This window comes from Populus alba, chromosome 1, assembly GCF_005239225.2.
Source record: "Populus alba chromosome 1, ASM523922v2, whole genome shotgun sequence".
NCBI lineage: Eukaryota > Viridiplantae > Streptophyta > Magnoliopsida > Malpighiales > Salicaceae > Populus > Populus alba.
In genome coordinates, this window is record NC_133284.1 from 37,549,079 (window position 1) to 37,569,857 (window position 20,779).

A 20,779-nucleotide genomic window follows, 5' to 3' on the forward strand; every position below is an offset into this window, starting at 1 on the left:
TCATGAAAATTTGAAATACTAAAGCAAAAATGGGCTTTTAAAGTAGCTTGAATTTCCTTAGATTTCTGAACTTTTTTTTTTCTCTTCCTTGCAATTTACAAGTCGCGAACACTTGAAATACTAAGGGAAAAATGAGCTCTTAAGCACATTGAATCTCCTTAGATTTCTATCTCATTTGTCTCTAAATTCATAAATTCTGAATGTATTTCAAATCAAGCATAGACTTCAAGAGATCTGCACCATTTTTCTTTGGCACTCTATAGGCATACCTAAAGGTATGATCCATATTGGCCAAGGGTTCTTTCCCTTAAACTTTGAACCCAAGTTTGTACATCATAGCAAACATATCCTAGGAAACTAATGAGCACACGAACACCATAGAAATTATAGGCAAACCAAACACCAAGCAACTTACCTTAGATAGGGCATACTAGAGGTGCTAAAACCTTCCATTTATGAAACCAATCCCTTGTCTTAGAATCTCTAAAAGACTAGTTAGGTTTCCTAGTGACCATAATACTAGGTGGCAACTCCCTTTTCACAAAATAAAGACCCCAACATCAATCCCTGCTACTAGGAAGGGTCGCCTCGACGTTAAGCTCTCTTGAGGGTACGACACATTAGTTGATCAAAAGTTTATTTAGCTATGTTATTGTTAAAAAAAGTATTGTTTACCCTTTTTGTTTCTTTGCTACTAAGCTTGTTGGCTTCTTTATGCTTTCTTAATATATTAATCTTGAACAATCATCTCTTTTTAAGTTTTGCGATCAAAATTTGTTGTTGCTTAACTTTATTAAACTCCTATCAAAATCCGAGTTGATCATTGTATAGGCCAATTCAACCTCATTTAAGTAGCTAATAAGTAGGTCCTCCTTGATGGCTTCTTTTCTATTTGTTTTCCCAACATGTTTTCATACCAAACAACATTGTATGGAAGGATATAAATATCAATATATTTGATTATGAATAACCTCTTCTAATATTCCATTGTTTTCCCTCTAGAACTAACTTGATGCATTCCTAATCAATTATAGTTGTAATGGAATTAACTTCATGCATCCCTACTTAATTATAATCGTATTGCACTTGGTTTTGAGATTCTTAAAACAAAGTACATAGCTTTTTATGTACTCTTTTAGTCATGAGCAATTCTAGCCAAGCTAACCAACATTATTTTTAGTTCTATTTTGTTAAAGTGCTCATAAAAACAAGTCTTTATTTGCTCTTAACTATTGATGAAATTTAATTTTAGTATGGAGAACTAGTGAAAGGTAGCTTTGATTAATGAAGAACTAAACAACCTTAGGTTCACGAAGGGATTAACAACACCATAACAACACCATTTCCATATTAATAAGCGAATTTGGATACATGTTCCCTTGTTGACTCATTGTCTTCAAAGAGACAAAGATAACTATGCTTAATGAGTATGATTTATCTCAATGTTGAGAGGAAAAATCGATCATTTCAAGAAATGAAGAGACCTACTCTCAACAAGTATGATTTATCTTAGTATTTTTAGGTATAATTCATTAGCGCTTCATGCTATATTTCAATATGAGTTTTCATTGAACCTAATTTGTATAAAACACCATATAAGATCTAGTTTGAGGAAAAAAAAAAAAACCTAATATCTCTTACTTTGGTTTTTTATTCAATTTGTTTTTCTAAATTCAAAAGGAAGTTTGATACTAAATCCTATTAGAGTATTTTTCTTGGTTATTTCACTATTTGTAAATTATATCTAGTATATACTAAAAGGACTCTTATTATTAAGGAATCAATTTATATGATTTTTTATGAATCTAAACCATTCGATGCAAAAAATACTAAAGAAACCTTTGTAGATGTTGATCTTCATAAGTTAAACATGGATAAAGGTTAAGAGGTTACATTGAAGAATAATGAATCTTTAGAGGAACCTTAAATTACACAAAAGTAAGATGACCATGAAATGATGTGTAAGAGACCTTTATGATCTTAACTACTATAAAGAAGTAGAGAGGATTACCTCAAGACATCATCATTATTGAAGATATTTAAACTAGATTTGCCTTAGTAAACTACATCGACAATGTTGCTTTCATCTCTCATCTTGAACCCAAGACTTATGATGATAATTTGAAAGATGAGTATTGGATACTTGCCATGCAAGAGGAACTTAATCAATTTGAGATAAGCCAAGTTTAGGAACTAGTTCCTACATTTAATAGTGGTAAGACATCTTTTTTTTTTATTTATTATTATCGTTGATGGTTTTTGCCAACATATCACAAGTATAGAACGAAGAGAAATGAGTTCTTTGTTGGTAGAGTTGAAAGGGATGTTGCACCGCCACTACCGTTGGGTGAAGAATTGTATGTCATGGTGTTACAGTACAATAACATTGTGTTTGGTTTTCAATCCGGTATGCAGAAGTTTCTTAGTTTTGATGTGACCCACAATTAAGTAAAAGCAAAGTATTTTCTAAGAGCTTCTTTACTGGAAGATCAATATTCTTCGCCATGACTTTGATGTCATATACATTGAAAAAATTATGTTTGAAAATATTTTTAACACGGTTATAAATGTGAAATGAAAGATAAGTGACAACATGAAGGTTAGAATGATTATCCATAATGAAAACCAAACCTAAATGTTGTGTCCTAGTTTTTCAAGATGGTAACAATGAAATAACTTTGGGAGATGTCTTCTAACTTTATGAGTTAGTTGATCTATATTGAGTTGCTCTGTCTATCAACATAGAAGAAAATTCAAATTCTCACATCGTTGAGAATACTTTTGTTGATGTTGATGTAGGGGAGTTAGATGATGTTTTGAGAACTAGTAGACATACAAAAAGCGATGAAAATGATGATAGTGATGAAACCAATGTAGAAGATTGCGATGAAGATGATGATAATAAAGATGAAATTGAAGAAGAAGACAAATCTTATTAATTTGTACAACATGAATGTGTAATGAAATTACTATAATGAAATATTTCTAGATGGAATTAACTTTAATATAATCACACCGACATGAATTTATTATTACAAGACAATGAAACATTTATTTTTTGTGATTTTATTATTATACGTAAAATTGGTGTTGTTGTACTATGTTGTACTGTGATTTTAAGTATTTGCATAATTGATAGATAAGAAATACATATACAATTTAGACACATAATTTTATTTTTTTTACCGATGGACTATAAAATATCAACAGATACACCAACAAATAATGTCTGTTGGTATTTTTCTGAATGCTTTAAAATTATTTATTTCTCAATGACACTGTTAATTACTACTTATTATAGATGGAATCACCAATGATTAATGTCTGTCATTATTTCCCTAAGAGCTTTGGAACAACTCATTTCTTAATGGAACTATTAATTATTGTTTATTACACATGGAATTACTAATTTTTAATGTCCACCGATATTTTTTCTCAAGTGCTTTAGAACTGTTCGTTTCTCTATGATATTGTTAATTGTTGTTCATTACAGATGAAATTACTAGGAAAAACAGTGTTAATGATATTAGAATAGTTTCTGAATTTTTTCAATTAAATTGAAAATTTCAATTAAAGATTATTGGCGAAATCAATAATGAAAATTTAAAAAATAATAATATTTTAACTATCTAACAATAACTTTGTCAGTAAAAAAACCCCAAATTAAAATACTATAATCCTTAATTTCATAATAGAATGCGCGAACACTTTTATCTTCTTCTCTCTACAACTCATTTCTCCTCTTACTCCCTCTCATTCTTTTCCTTCCTCGCACCATCCTCACGGAAGGAGAAGACCCCACACCAGGTGAATCTCTTTCTTATTCCTTTTTTTTTTTAATCTTTTTGCCAAGTTTTGTTAAGTTAACATATAATGTTTTTTTTTTAATTTCATTCTCAAGCTATTCCAGCAAGGTCATCCACATCCTTCAAGGTCAATCTCCTTTATCATCCTTTTTCTTTAGTTGTTCAAAACTTAATTAGTGTGGATATTATTGTTGATAATCTGAACGGCATGGGATTTTTAACCTGCATTTCTAGTAATTTGTGGTGTATATGTCTGTTTATTATGCTATTTGTGCCTTAAACATTGCTTGTAATTTGTGTCAATTTGTTTGGTGGAAGAAAATGTGGAAAATAGGTGAAGGAAGGTTTATTCTTTGGGTTTAAATTTGGGTTTTTCTGGGTGTGTTTGTTTGTTCGCTGAGAAATTGAAAAAAAGAAGGGAAATTGAAGAATAAACCTTCCTTTATCTATTCTAAATTATCACAATCCCAAATAAGCTAACAGTCCCGAAACATGACCCATATCGCCCCAGTTCTGAATGGTTCCATTGTTAACAATATAAGGCCCTGTTTGGTGATAAGGTTGTTTATGGGGCTGTTGCAGTTATTACCAAACCCAACCCAAGGCACCAAAGTAAAGAATGCTTGTGGGAACAGATGAGTTTTTCCATTTTTAGGTGTTTTCACTTTCACTACTCTTAAGCAAAAATCTTTAACAGAAAACGTCTTGTAATCTTAAAACAAAAACAGCAAATCAGTGGGATATTATAATTAATTAATTACTTAATTAAGTAACAAACTAAACTAGGTATAGGTTTCCCCGTGCATGGTTGCTCTCTTCACAATTTAATGAGGATTGCTACCATTCTTTAAAAAAGTTCATTTTGGTCTCTGGAATCTTTTATTCTTTCATTTTTGGTCCTTGTTGTTTTTATTTTTGACCTTTTTATCCTACAACTTTATTTGTTTTATATTTTAACCCTTGAATGTTGATTGAAGAAATAAAAAGTTGCTCGAAAGGACGAAGAGAGAAAAAGAATTTAGTCATCCACAAAAAAAATCTTGATATCAATAAGTTTGTATTAAAAAAAAAAAGAGTTCATTTTGGTCTTTAATAATATAAAAAAATTACCCGAGCCCAAAATGTTAATTTATATTTAGTTTGATTTTAAGTTTTAAAGATCAATAAAGAGCATTTAAGGTTGGAAATGAGGTTACTGGCTTTACAATATGTATTTTGGATGTTTTTTTTTATTATGAAAATAAATAAAAAATTAGATTTTAAAAATACTAAAACTTAAACCTTGTTTTTTGAATACCGAAGAATATATAAATGAATGAAATGTCATCTATTATACAAATGATTGTTTGTTCATTTGTTTATATATTTTTTTTTATTAATATAGCTATTTAGTTTATGCGTATTTTAATTTAAAAAAATATTATTTATTTATTTATTCATTCGTTTATATTTTAACTGGGCATGGTATGGCTCATTGAAAAAAAATATAACGCAGGATTGGACTTATCCCATTTGTAAGCCCGGGCATGCTCGGGAATTAATAATTTTTCTCAAAGCCTCTTTTATTAATTAATTATTTTATTTAAAAATAGAATAAAATTATATTTAAATAAAGCTATATATTGATATGATATTAAAAAATCATCTAGTTGTCATTATTTGTTTTTAAAAAAAAAAACAATGATAGCTTTTATGGTAATATTAGCAATTATTTATGAATAACTATATATAAACTTAACTTACACAAATTATTAAAAAATTGCACATGATTATTTAATGAGAATAAAATATATAACTATTTTTAAAATTTTTATTTCAATTTTTTATATAACTTTCTAAAATTAATTATTCTTTTATTTTTTTTCATACAATTGTATACAAATTGTTGAGGCTTTATTTATTTTTTATTTTAACTTGTTTTCACATCGTGGTAAGTTTTTATATAGAAAATATTGCTTTATAAAAGATATGTTTTTGTAAAAAAATAAGAAAAGAAAAGAAAAAAATACATGAACAATATTTAATGAAATTTTGACTGAAAATATACATTTTTTACTCAAGAATTTAAGTCATTTGAATACTTATAAATATTTGTTTTGATTATTATAAAATTAAATAAAAATAAATTTTAAACATGTCCCAATAACACATCACGCGGGTAAAAAATACTAATTATTAATGCAGATGTATTGTTGTCAACAGCACACCTCTACTAGACTCACAAATTAAGCAGTACCCACAACTATTGAAAAATGATGCCCAGTTACCTTCTCCAATGTTAAATAATCATTTGAATAACTATAATAACCAGATATATAAGAAAGATGATAATTTTAAGCAAGATTTTTTTTTATTTTCTTAACTCAGTCTCAAAAATCTTAATATTATTGGGTCTAAGAGATTTTTATTAAGTGAATTTGGAAGAACATGCTGCAAGTTAGTATTTGATAGAATGGATAATTAATTAATCTCCCAACTCCATAGGATATAATTATCTCATTAATATTATTAATCACTTTTCAATGAATTATATCTTCCTTGCCCTGCATAAACTAAATGAGAATAAAATCTCCAAAAGAATAAAAGATTTTATTAATTAAGTAAATGATTATAGATCATGAATTAAAATCTTTATATCTAATACAAGATGCAAAGAAATAAAAAGTCAATATATCTTATAATGGAAGGAAGTGTCATGCTTATTTCCCTATTTAATTTAATTTAATCTTTGATGACATTCTTCGGCTAAGATGTGCTGTCAATCACTATTAGCAGCTTGGCTCCCAAGGCTCACCTGACGGTACCTTTCTCCCCAAGCTTTTTCCATCACCGACTCAAATTCCTATAAATCCAAACAACCATAGTATCGTGTTCTTCATTAGCAAGACTCTTTCTTTGTTCTTTTTTTTTTTTTTTTAATCTTTCCAAGCCCACAATCGGAAGCAGGCAAGATGAGAAGAGAGGGGCGGCCACATGGAATGGTTAGGGCCTACGCAGTCTTGCCACCTCCATGGAACCCTAAACCTGGAGGAGACATAAAATTCAACAAGTTTGATACACCCACAACAGCCGGATTCTTCACCAAGGTCTCATCAAAGCCCACAAACCACTCCAAATTCACAGGGAAATGCGGTAAGCCACGGTGCTCAGGATGTCACCTGCAACCATGTTGTAAGGCCAAGCACAAAACCAAAGGATCCCATAAGGTAAAATCACAAGATGTTTTGTCAAATTCCAATGCTCAGTTTATTGCTTGGCGGGTTGTGAATGGCCGGCATGGCTCGAATCTTTCTGGGTTTTCTGCCACGGGGATGTTGAACCATTTGGCCAGTACTCGTGACCATGACTATGCAGATGATGGAGTTGATGATTCGGGACATGAGATTGATCAAGAGTTTGTTGATGATGACGATGAGAATTATACTGGTGATTGTGTTAATATCAAGAATATTGAAGAAGAAGAAGAACATGGTATGAGTTACTGTGACGTGGGATATGAGGTGGAGCTAGCTGAAGGAGATGAAGATTGGTGTTTGGTGGCAGAGAAGCCATGATGCCAATGTCAATATCGATGTCTGTCATAACTTTCTTGAACATTTTTTCTAATTAAATAATTGTAATTTGTACAAGTTGAATTAATAATTAAATGCCTCGAGAATTTGTACAAGTTGGGTTATTAGCTAAACAATTTTTATATCTTGTATTGAAAATTTCTGCAAAATACTTTCATAACCAAAATGGAGATTCGGTAAAATAACAGAGCAAAAGAGCTACGATTATGAGCCCAGAAGCGAGGTTTCTTCGCCAGAAAGGAACTGCGGCAGGGGTCGAGATAAAGATCACGTCGTGGTTTTGGCCCATTTATCCTATTGCTTGCTGGGCCTTCGCATCGGAACACTCAAGCCTGTAGTTTGGTAGGAGGTTCTAAACCCGCGTGACCCATTTCTCATTTTCCAAACAAGGTAAAATATTATGGGCCGACTCCCTTATCTGTTGGGTCTTTTAGCCTGCTTACCAAGATGTAGATTTTTTATTTTTCCGTTTTAAAATGTGATTTTACAGTTTCGTTGACACTCAGACCAACTTCAAGACATACTTCCTATGAAATATATATATATATATATATATATATATATATATATATATATATATATATATATATATATATATATAGCTTTGAAAAACACTATCTCTTGCCCTTCCACTATAAAATCTTTGAACTCGCAATTAGGTATCGTTTGGTTTTTTTCTCTTGATCTATTTGATTTTTTTTTATATTTTTTGACACAATATAATGATCAAAATGCTATTAAAAACAAAAATTATTAAAATGATTTCTAAGGTATTTTTTAAATATGATGAGATGACTGATATATTCTTACAAGAAAAAATTCTCACTCATTACCAGGAGCTTTTTCATAGTTTCATCAATGTGTTTTATATATATATATATATATATATATATATATATATAATAATCAACTTTACTTAGGGCTAATTTGGTCATTTAAAATAAATAAATATTAATAAGAAAAAAGGTTGTTGATTCTTGCATTCCATGCGTTAGCATGTGGTTTATTTCCAAATGCATGTGAGTTGTTTTCAAGTCGCTTAGAAGGAGTGTGTGGTGGCTTTTGACGCCCAAACAATAGTTTTTAGGGTGGCATTTGAATCTTCTTGACAACTTTATCCTTGAGCAATGCGTGTGACCAATATATCTTTGGTTTGGCGCTAGTGGCCTTTTCTTTTCTGTTTTTTTCTTTTCTGTTTTCTCCTTGATTTGTGTATCTTACCCTCTAAGTTTTCAAAGTAGCTATTCAATTTATTTTTTCTTTATATTTGGTTCTTATTTTTTTTATTACCTTTTGTTTTATTTGAAATAATGTATACAATTAAAAAAAAATTCTAATCGCATCCTCATTTAATTTTATATATATATATATATATATATATATATATATATATATATATATATATTATTTAGTCCTTATTCAGTCGATTGTTATTTATTTTATTTGAAATAATTTTTAAAATTGAATCTTTTTATGGTTTTATTATCATTCATTTTGTTTCTATTAAATTTGTTTTTTATTCTTTTGATTGTTTATTTTTTTTTAACTTTGAAAAAATTTTAAACTAATATTTTTTTATTTCATCTTTCAATATTAAATTGGTTGACAATTAATCTTTTTAATTGAATTCAGATCTAGAATTTCACGAGTTGAGAGTTTAAGGGATTAGCTCAAGCTTAAGATATTCGTCAGTTTGATTGGGGTTTTTTCTTCTCTTTATAAGCTCTTTTTTTTTTTTTTTGGTTTCATTCTTTGATATTTATGTAATTGAAGATTGGGCTTTTTTCTTCTTTTTTTTCTTTCTATATGAATTTTCATTAATTTTGAAAATGACCCAAGTTATCTTGAGTTTTTTTATTTGTTATTATTTTTTAAATTTAGTTTTTTTTAGAGAAATTTTATTTGTTTATTAAATTAAATTAATTGATTAAATATAAGTATGAGATGCTCATTTCATGAATTTTTTTATTGGTTTATTTTATGGATCGTTGCTCTTATGATGCGCGCGCGGTCTCTTTCAGTGTCGTCATCCAACCTTTTATAGTAATATTAGAACCAATTTGGTGAGCTCTTTTTGGTGGTAAGGTGGTATTCACAACAGAGCAATGATAAGTCTTCAATAAGCTTTTCTTTCATCTTCTCTTGAGTATATTGAGAAGTCATTTTTTTAAAGCTAGTTAATGTTATTTATTTTTTGTTGTTGTACTTGCTCTCAATGTTTTTTTTTTTAATCATATTATTAGATTAATTGAGTTTATCAACCTAGTCAAATAAATGGCCTAGATCTTTGATTTTTCTTTTTTTTTAAAAAACATTGATGTCATCTAAATATCCTTTTTTGTCTTGTTATTTTTTTCAATTTATTTATTGTCATTGTATTTTTTTATTTATGTTATTTAAATTAACTGAGTTTATTAGACACAGTTGTGACAATAGCCCAAATCTCATATATTTTTTTTTTGTTTTTTTTAGGAATGTTTATGTCGTTTTAACATTCTCTTTTATGTTGAAAAAATTTAGATTGGCTCGCATAATGTGAACCACCTATATATATATATATATATATATATATATATATATATATATATATATATATATTAAGGACTTGGGTTTTGATCATTTAGGACTATTAAACCTTACTTTCTTATGTTAAAATCTCAAAATAATGTATACTGAATTGGGTTTGCTCAGCTACCCCACATTGGTTTTCTACCGTTATAAACTGAACTAAGTATCTTCTGATTTGATTTTCTAAATGCTGGAGTTTTTCTTTTGGGTTTATATTACTTTTATTGGATGATTTTTTTTTCTTTACTAATTTTTTATTTGATGTTCTTGTATGAAGATTAATGGATAAGAGTCAACTGGTTGTTAATAGCATGATTTTCAGAATCCCTAAAGATGTTTATTCTAATATGACGATAGTCAATTGAACTATATGACGGTGAGGAACGTGCAAGTCTGAAATTTTATTCTGTCAACAAACATGAGTTATATGTAGATGATGATGATCAAGAACCTCGGAGCCCGAATGTTGCCAAGTCAGGGGATGCTGTTTCTGTGATGAGGGATGCATATATGTGATTCCTAGAGCTGCCATGGAGTTTGAAACAAAAGATCACGCGTATAAGTGTTATAATAGATATGCGGTTTTAACAGGTTTTATTATCAGTGACGACATGAACGATATCTGGTGCAAGAGACCGACATAACAAGGGATCATGAAAGTCAAAACCAGAGCTAGAGAGATGATGAGCAACGACCATAGGACTGCCTGCTGGTTTGCAGTCCAGTAACTGGGCACGCTGTATAATGTAATGTGCATATTTGATCTGACTTAGAAAAAGACCAGTAGGATGTTAATGTGCTTCCAAGCCTAAAAACTAGCTCAAGGATCCCATGTTCTTGATGGAAAATTCCCTTGTTAATCTACTAATAAAGCAATCCAGAAGAACCTAACTGTAAATAAACTAAATTATCACCCTATAGGAAAGCAATAAAACTAAGCTCGGGGAGATGAAGAGGTCAGTTATTGAAAATCACCAAAGATCAAACAACTTGAATTTCTAGATACCTTAACAACAAGGCTAAAAGTTAAAAGTATTTCTAAAATCAAAACCTGGTAGTTGAGTGTACCCCTTTGCTTCAAGTCAGGCCTTTAGGCTATCCACAGAGCCATTAGATAAATACTTCACTCAAAAAACCCGTTCTGAACCCACAATTGTTTTTGTGATGGGGTCGAGGTATCAGAACCCATGTTTGATCATGTTGAAGTGCCTAAATTTTCTCATCCATATCAGTTGTCCACCCAGTGTTCTTAGTAGTTGATTTGAACCCATGAAAAGGTTGTGAAATCACCACACCACATCTGTGGTTTTCAAGTTTTATTTATACAAAATAAATACAAAAGCATACATAGCTATCTATTGTTATGAACATGATATGGATGATGGCGATTTTATGGATCCTTCTATAACAGATTACAGATCCTTCTATAACAGATTTTATGGATCCTTTTGTTACCATCACAGGAGAGGTTGACTTCTGCACGAGCATTTGAAGCTGAATTATGTAATGGCCCTCAGATAGATGGAGCACCAAAACTTGGCTCATCTGGTCATTTATTATGTCGCTAATTTTGAAGAAAATCACAATCATGATCTTGATGCTGCATGCAGAGTTTGCACATTATGATCACAGAAGAGATTTTCTGTAGCTCAATTTGTTGAAGGAATTACAATAGACTGTTCTAAGCTTCAGATAGAGTCATCTTCTGAGTTTGTATATAGTACAGTTGGACACCAGATGTGCATGGGTAAACTATCTTCTAGATGGATGAGAGAAATCAGAGCAGGAGAAGCAGAAAGGCTGCAACAACATTTTCAAAGCAAGCAGTTGAAGATGAGATCACTACAATTTTGGGGCTGAAGAAAAAATGGTGGTGGATGATGGTGAAGTAGTAGTATACTTTGATATAACCTACACACTGTACAAAGATTGCCGGCCTTTTTGGCATTCCTTGGGGTGAATCATCACAAAGCAAATGGTGGTTTTTTGTGCTTCCCTTTATATGATGAAAGCGTTGAATCTTCCATGGCTGGAAAGAAGCTGAAGACAATCCTTACATATCAAGATGCTGTAATTGCAGAAGCAATTGATTCAGCATTACCAGAGACGCAACAGAGTATGTGTATCAACATGCACTTAAACAGCTAAACCACATGTTTTTGGGCTCAGGTTCGTTTGTAAATGATTTAAGCAGTTGCGTTTTCGATCATGAGGAAGATGGGGATTTTGTAAATGCATGGAATGGTATATCGGATGCCTGTGGTCTCCGGGAAAATGAAAGTCTGCGTGAGAAATTCAATGAAAGAGATACATTTAATGTTTGATTTTGATGTACTTTCGTTTTGGGAAAGTATTGAACGAGTGGCATACAAAGTGTTAGAAAGTAATTGTGATATATTATGATATGAACCAACGATTGCCTGGACTAATGGCAGAAGTCGTTCTCTTGAAGCAAACAAGGGATGCATACACACCTAATATATTTGATTTGTTCCAGCAACAATATGAAACCTGTCTCAATATAATCATTAATCAGTACACTCCAAATGGGCCAGTCTGTGTATGAAGTGAGCATATATGGGCAAGAACAAGAGTATACAGTGAATTTCAGCTCTTCTGAGATTATATGAAGAGTGAGTCCATGGGAGTTTTGTGCAGTCATGCACTGAAAGTTCTTGATTACAAGAGCATCAAGATGCTCCCAAGCCAATACATCTTGAAGAGGTGGAGGAGAGAGTCAAGGGTTTAAATTTTGGACAACTTATGCTCACAACTTTAAGACACTGCAAAGTAGCTGGCATCTGAAACTCTTGACAATTGTTGATGGCTCCTAATACTAGAACATTCATGTAGATAAAAGCAGCTTGTTGAGAATTTTGCAAGTTCTGTACACCATCATCCTGATTAACTACTTTTAGTATGAAGCCTGATTAACTCGAAAGATTACACAACTTCTGAGATGCTATTGATTGAGTGATTGGTTATCGTTTTTAACTATACTAAATGACAAGAACAGGTGAAGGTAGCTGTGTTGCACTTGCTATCCCCTCAACAGGCTAATTCTTGAATCTGTCTTTCACAATCTATCTAGATGTAATTATCTTAGTGTCGTATCCCCTAACGAATCTGAATTGAAGCTTAAAATTTAGGTTCAGCGTGGCCTACATTTATGCAATTAATAGTTAAGGTACACACTAAATTTACACTATCTGATCTCTGTAATCTCAGAGTACGTTGCACACATTTATGAATTTGCTAGATTTGAAATGAAGTCTCATTTCCTTCTCAAGATCACCAACTCCACCGCATCATTCATGCTGAATATTTGGAGATGTATTCTCATGAGGACTTGCTTTGAGTCGTGAAGCTAGAGAACGTGGGTTATCACTTTTCTTTTGCATTGCGTCCTTGGAACCACTGTTCTTGAGTGAAGACCATTGAGGAAGTTGAGAGGCGCTCCGTATCTTGCTGGGAGTCATTTTTCTTCCAGGCTCAGGTGATTCAGAATGAGTCAGTGGAACCTGTGAACCGAAAACGGAGAAGAAAACTCAGTCCTTTTGAGAAACACAGCAAGATATGGATATGAATTTAAGAATGGATTCTGAAAGTGTTACCTTTTCCATCTGATTGTTCGGTGCTACTCTCTGTTTATAAAAATCAGGTAGCGGCCTGGCCTTGAAGCAAAGGCTTTGTCGCAGTCTTTTAAGTTCTGTTTCTGCTTTTTCCTGCTCAATATATAATGAACGTCATGTAAGAAACTTAATCACTATAAATTTGAGTAATCGTTTTCTATTCGACTCAGTTTTCCTGCGCAGCGTCATTTCTTAGAAATATGGCCTAGGTAATTTCTTGGGAAGTTAAAAGGGGTATTTTACCTTAAGTGTTACTTGCAGCTGCACTTTTTGTGCCTGATAGGCGTTGAATTTTTCTTCCAGCTTCTGAAAGCATAGAGGAGACAAAAATGAGTGAAGGGTTAACCACAACAAATATTATGGGCCAGAGAAGCACAATAATTTCTTCAAAAAACAAAATATTCATAGTTTTTCTACTTGCCTCCTTTCTTCTTGCAGCTCTTTCTTCAGTCCTGAAGCTGAAGGGTATAGATGCACTTGGGGACTGTGATCTGTTTCTGCTGGAAGTCATAAACATTGAACAACTGACATGAAAAAACAATAATCAGATGTGCTCAAATTTCTTCTATGCAATTGATGCAACTTGGGTGACTGCAGAATATTTGAATTATCTACAGCATCATTAGTTAGCTAAGAGGGATTTTAATTTCGACACTGGTAAAATTGCCTGCCGAAATTGAAACCCCTCTTAGCTAACTAATGATGCTGTAGATACATGAACTGGACACTGCGGTTCTTTCCCAAGACTGGAAGTCTGAAATAAGTAGACTGAACTATATAGTAAGCTGTATTGATGCTGTATATGATATGGAAAGACATCATCAAAGTAAATGGCTTTTTCTCTTGTGTTCTATTCCTTGCATCATATGCAGGTACTTGAATATATTTCCTCATAGAAATAGGTTACCTGTAGCCAATATCATAAGTAAAATTAACTATATATGTAATGTGTTTGTGTTGGTGTATCAAACTTATTACTCTTTTGGGAGGAAATGCCATTTTGAGCGAACTGTTTTGCTTCCTGATGTCGAGGGGTGAAGAGGTGTTTTTTCCCTGCAATTTGTAAGTAGCACAAGTATAAATAACTGGTTAGATAATTAAAAACCACCAGTTTTCTTGTCATTCACAAGATACCTTCTTTTTTCTGACTGAGGGGTGGCTAAAGGATGCTTTGATTCCGCAATAGACCCCTGAATTAAAAAACGAACCTCATTTTAGGATGCATGATTGGTTATTCCAAGTTGAGAGTCACTCGGGAAACGGAGTGTAATTCAGAAGTAGCGGGACAAAGAGATACGCACCATCATCATTGGAGTTCTTGAAGGAGTTGGGCAATCTTTAGATGACTTAGAATGAGAACCAACTCTAGAATTATCAATCTTCCTGATAATTGATGAAGTGATTCTATTGAATTCTCTGGCAGGAGTGAAGTTCATCGACTTATGAGTTGATTTTGGAGTTGGTTTTCTTCTTTCCACTGACTCTAATGCAGACTTCTTGCTGATTGGAGTAGCAGTGTTTTCTTTTTTCGCACGAACTGAAGGTGCAGGTTTAGCTGGAGTGGATGGCAGCTTAGATGCTTTATCATAAATCGATGACTTAGAGGAAGAGACTGCTGGTTTCTTCTTGCTCATTGATGCAGCATCATCTTTACAAGACATGAAATCCTGCTAACGAGCAAAGGAATTCAGTTAACGACCAGAAATTTGAACATAAAAAATTGAGCTGTCTACACGATGTCATTACCTTTAATAGAGGTTTCTCCATTTGTTTTGATACACTAAGCTCCATTTCCTTAACCTCCTCCTTGTTATCGACATTCACAATCTGGTTTAAAGTCTCGATCTTAACACAATTCTCCACAAGAATCTCGTTTTCAGCCGATGGGTCAACTTCTTCCACATTGCTGCTTTCAGATCTTTCCATGTCAACATTAGAGGTACGAGTATTGTCATCGGCAACAAAACTTGGTTCAGAATTTACTTGTTGGACATGTGCCTCTTCCCGATCACCAGCTTCCTGGGAGTTTGTGGCCACTGTTAGTGAATCTTGGGTTGTCTTATCAGGAATTCCAACCTCATTTTCAGGCTCCTCCACATTGTTTGCTTCTGCATTTGCTTGCTCAAGCAAAGCTGCTGCCTTTCTTGCAGCAAGATTCCTGTAATGTGCTTCAAAGAAAGCCTTTTTCTGCGCAACTGAGCCAGGTCTTGAGAATTTCTCAGCCTCTTCAACATATCGGTTATGAGAGAAGCTTGACCACTTCTCCCAAGATAAGGAATCTGACATGAACCTCCCAAACGAGATCGACTGTCCAAGCGCATGAATTGGGTTCCCCTGTTGCATAAAGTTCATTTTCATGAATTCCGAAAACCAAGTTTTTCTATAGTATGAAGATCATCAGGATGTATCCCATCAGAACACAGAAACAAACAATGATGAAGCTATACGACAAGAGTGTAAGAGAGTCTTTTTGAAGAAACCCTTTGCAGAAAAACTGAACTGGAAGTCGAAAAGATTATACTTTTCAGTTTCATTCAGTGCTTAAAGCAATACTGTGGTAACTGGTAACCAGATTTTCACTTGATTTTCATTTCTTCCCTTGAGTTTTCAACTTGGGGCAAATAAAAAGGAGAATTACTACTAACTTCAAAAGCTGAAACCTTAGTGGTGGTGGTGGTGGTAGCAAAAGGAGACAGAAATCACTAACCCATCACTTATTTTCAATAACTAATTAGTAGCCAATTATTGCAAAAACACAGCAAGTGCAGAATGCAGAATGCAGTTCGATGAACTGACCTCTTTGGCGTCATTAGAAATGCCTGCGGCGTAAGAGAATGGTTGCATGACACAAGTTGTGTCCCCCATCGGTGAAACCTCGAAATGATCCAAACTTTTGATCTCCTTGGTTTTGTATCTATATGTAGTTATGTACTACTACCTTACCAGTGTTTATGTAGTCCAGTCCCCTCCCAAGTAAACCGTTTGAATTTGAATTTCAAATGGAAAAGGGCAGCAATACTGGGTCCATGCATGCCGTGAAAAAGCAGGCACAGGCAGCATCCAAACGAGAAAAAAAGAAAAAAGCTCGGAGCACCCTTCTTTTATTATTGTCTCCTGTGGGGTCTCCTAAAAACGGTAAGAATCTTTTATTTCCCAACAACATGGTGTGGGGCCCACATTGAAGGCTTCAACGTCCTCAGACATGGCTAGTTTGAATTTGAGGTACAACAAGTAGGCTCTATGCTCTAGGTTTGGTCTCTTAGGATGTTAAGGAATTGAAGGAAAATGGAAAACAATCGAGCATCCATTGCATTCCTTACGAGCAGCCCTGCTATGGGGGATGGGAGAGTGAAATTTTGTCATCGACGACTAATCAGGGTGCGTTTATTTACTTTCAGTTTTTTGTGTATACGGTGCAAAAAAATATAATAAAATATTTGGTAATATATTCAATTATGTTTTATAGTGTAAGATTTATTAAAAAATTAAGTTTGAAATGCAGTTTTTATATTTGGATTTTATTAAAATTTTATTTATTTTTATGTTTCAAAAACATTCTTGAAAAAATTTAATTTTTTTTATTTTTTTATTTGCTTAAAATTAATATTTTTTTAGTGTTTTTAAATTATTTTAATGCATTTTTAAATAAAAAACAACTACAACAACATAACTATCAAATATTTTATACATGTTTTTTGCTATTATAAATCTCAATCATAATTTTTACCAAACATATATTTAAATCCAACTAAATCCAATTAACCATATTTTTTTAAAATCAATTTTTTTCAATTCATAACTATAAAAATTATCTCAAAAATAAAAACGCCATGATGAGCCCAGTTTTGTCATCCAAAATATGATGGGCCATGTCGTCTTTGCCTGTCAATTCATCGTTACAATACAGTAGGGTTTTAGAAATGGTGCAGAAATGGCTAGAAAGAAGAACATTCTATTTTGCTGCTCCAAGTTAAGCAATTGCTTGGAATTTTGGTCATTTATTTACGTTACGACGTATCTCTTGATAAACAGACAACATCGTCATCTCTCACTTCATCAAAGACAATTATATAATCTGAATTAAACGTTAAGTATTATAGAAATTATTTCAATCATTTAAATGATTTAAAAAAAAAAATTGCCCTTAGAGCTCTTATTGAATTTTCAAATTCGAATACTCTTTTACAACACTAATTAGCTTTAAGGATGATAATCATATTTGATTTAATAGGTATTTAACTTTATATAATCTTTTAATTAGATTAAAGTCAAAACACCCGATTTGATTTCACTTGGATTTAGCGAAGTTTTCACGCACCTAGTATTTAGACTATTTTTTTATTAATATATATAATCTTTAATTTTTAACTAAAATTTTACTTTATAAATAGCAAAACTTTTTTTCTTATATCATATAAGAATCGATCTAAATTTATAATTTTTACCCTGTAATTAAAATTGAACTTATAATTATGAATATATGATAATTAATGATTATTAACTAAGAATACTTAATATTATTGTCTCTTAAATATTATACACGGTATCTTTATATTGATTACTAAATAATATATGATGTAAGTTGGGTAGTTTATGTATTTGTTTTCAAAGTATATGATATAAGCCATTTAATAAATAACAAGCACATTATATACATGATTTTAAAACATAAAAGAGATTCATATACGTAATTGTATTAATAACTAATGTTTTACTAATTAATAAAAAAATAATAATGTTTTATGACATAGGAGGAGCGGTATATATTGTTTTTTAAAATGTTTTTTAATTGAAATATATTAAAATAATATTTTTTTAAAAAAAATTAAAAATTTATTTTTAATATCGGTACATCAAAATAATTTAAAAATACAAAAATTAATGTAAAATAAAAAATAAAAATTTTAAAAAACATGATTATACACGCTTTTAGAATAACCCCATAATCTTTTAAAAAATCTTTCAAATAATAATTATGTATGTATTAGATTGTCAAGTACATAAAAAAAAAAATTAATTTCACTATTTTTTATAATTTATATGAACAACCTCTTAACATGTGCCCTAACAAAAATAACTCCATTATAAAAATAAAAAAAATAAGAAGGAATAATAGGTATCACATGTCATTTTCTTGCATTTTCTCCTGTAACTTGTTAAAAGAAACAAAGATGAAGTTATGAACGCTTATATACCTTGTTGACCTAATGGCAGAAAAGAGGTGCAGCAGCACTGTTTCCTGGCAAGAACTTTTCAGTTAGCTTTACATTAGAAAAGAAACTGACAATTTTTACAGTTTGCATCTCTTTCTTCTTCTTTTTTTAATCTATTTTATCATTATTAAATTTGCCCCTTATTTTTATTTTTCCATTAATGTATAAGCCAAATCCATAATCTTCATACTTGATTTAGATTTTAACCTAAAAAAAATCTGAATCACTAGGTAAACAACAAGCTATATTAGTAATTATTGACTAAGTTTACCCCAAAAAAAAAATATAGCAGACTAAGTTTGAAGCCAACATATTTTCTTTCTGTTTTTTTTTCTATTTTACAATTATTATATCATTAAGAATTCTATACTTTATAATAGGCAGTGATGCAAAGCACTTACTTAGTCTCTGCGCTCAAGTAATGGTCCCCAGCTACTAGATGGATCTCGTGGTCTTTTTTATATCAATAAGCATCCAATCATCAGCATTTATTTTAATCAAAATTTTAAACCAATACTCCTTTGAATATAAGTTTCAACCAAGTAAGTTTTCTACTCTTTTTAATTTTTTTTTAAGATTTGTAATTTTCTATATGTTCTTGATATCAAACATAATTTATCATCTAAAATTTTATGTCTATATGGGTGAGCTGTTAAAGTGCCATGTTAATATCATTTATTATGTTCTCTGACCATGTCAAGAAAACTCTGTAATATTTCTTGACGAATTTCTATGATGACATGAAATATAGTTTATACTTATCGTCACTCTTAGAGTGTGTTTGGCATTGCGATAGCTGTTGTGGTTGTGGTTTGAAAAAAGTTGTTTTATAAAAAAGTACTTTTAATTGAGGTTGGTTTGAAAAAATAGATGTTTGGTTGAAATTGAGGTTGAATAAAAAGTAGTTTAATGTGTTTGGTTAAGAATGTTTTTGAAATTAAAGTTATAAAATAATTTTAAAATATATATATTAATATTGATGGTTTTTAATTTAAATATTGTAGATTTAACTATTGTTATTATTTCATGAAATAAATAATACTTTATATGAAATATTTTTTATTATTCCGTTAAATCATCTACAATTCCATTATGTACAAAATTCATCCGACAAGAACTACAATTTCTATAATTTTTGAGCGTGCAATAAAATTAGATAAAATATTATTAGGAATAAAATTGATTTGATATTACAATGCGAGTGAATTTAATTCACTCTAAACTAGTTTTTCAGGAAACAAAATATTGTTTACATGACAATACAAGTAAATTTAATCCATTCTAAACTAGTTTTTTTTTTTTTAAATGTACAAAAAATAAACATATTGAAAAAAAAAAAAAAAAACCTCACGTGAACAGTGCAATTCACTTGCACTGTGCACATGAGACCTCAACTTTAAAAAGCAGCTCAGGGCTGCTACGCAAAAATCACGTTCGAAACGTGAATTGTTATGGGGTCCACTAAATTTAAATTGTATTTTTGATGTAACCAAATATGGTGTTTGCTGTGGTTGTTTCAAACGTAGAAGCAACACGCAAACAAACGGACTCTTAATACTGATGGGTGACGAATGGTTACCAAGCAGTTGCCAAAACACACAGAAAAGTACATGTAGAGGGAGGTCCTGAAAACCTTTGGCAGCCATAATGGCTACCGTTTAATTAGCTAAGAACACTAATTTCTTCCCTGATACTCTCTGTCGGAGCATTCTCCCACCAATGGTCATGTGGCTGATAAATAAGTATAATCTACAGCACCTTGTTAGAATGTTATCTGCCAGCACCAGCTGCTTGTAGTAAAAAATGACAGTCAATAATGTTAATTTATGTCATGAACACTAATCATCATCGGGACTCAACTGCCACTGTTTAGATAATGAAAGATTCGCAAAGAAAAATACCCAGAAAAGGAGAGATTATTATTGATCACCGGCTAACTTCTGGAGCAGCTTTGGTGAGAGAGACTTACAGTAGCAAAAACACAGAGA

General features: G+C 31.5%; 1 protein-coding gene across 2 annotated transcripts; it reads right to left on the bottom strand.

The window, feature by feature from the left end:
* Positions 1-13,020: 13,020 nt before the first annotated feature.
* On the bottom strand, positions 13,021-16,532 carry LOC118042878 (protein WVD2-like 7). Of its 2 annotated transcripts, none has more exons than XM_073411625.1 (9): positions 16,375-16,532; positions 15,325-15,912; positions 14,880-15,245; positions 14,713-14,768; positions 14,557-14,631; positions 14,000-14,075; positions 13,822-13,884; positions 13,561-13,671; positions 13,021-13,467 (listed from the first exon to the last, which is right to left on the bottom strand). In XM_073411625.1, the coding sequence occupies exons 1-9, from the start codon at positions 16,441-16,443 to the stop codon at positions 13,255-13,257; spliced, it is 1,617 nt and encodes a 538-aa protein (XP_073267726.1). In that variant the 5' UTR covers positions 16,444-16,532; the 3' UTR covers positions 13,021-13,254. The 2 variants fall into 2 exon arrangements, with proteins under 2 accessions (XP_073267726.1, XP_034906509.1); XM_035050618.2 differs by having other exon boundaries at positions 14,000-14,102.
* Positions 16,533-20,779: the final 4,247 nt, after the last annotated feature.

What these genes read in the sequence shown, in the direction of transcription:
- LOC118042878 (XM_035050618.2), bottom strand. Translation starts at nt 16,443, where the DNA reads ATGGGGGACACAACTTGTGTCATGCAACCATTCTCTTACGCCGCAGGC. An exon ending in TTTCTAATGACGCCAAAGAG is followed by an intron (nt 15,913 to 16,374) that starts GTCAGTTCATCG and finishes TTTATGCAACAG; the next exon opens with GGGAACCCAATTCATGCGCT. An exon ending in CGAACAATCAGATGGAAAAG is followed by an intron (nt 13,468 to 13,560) that starts GTAACACTTTCA and finishes TTCGGTTCACAG; the next exon opens with GTTCCACTGACTCATTCTGA.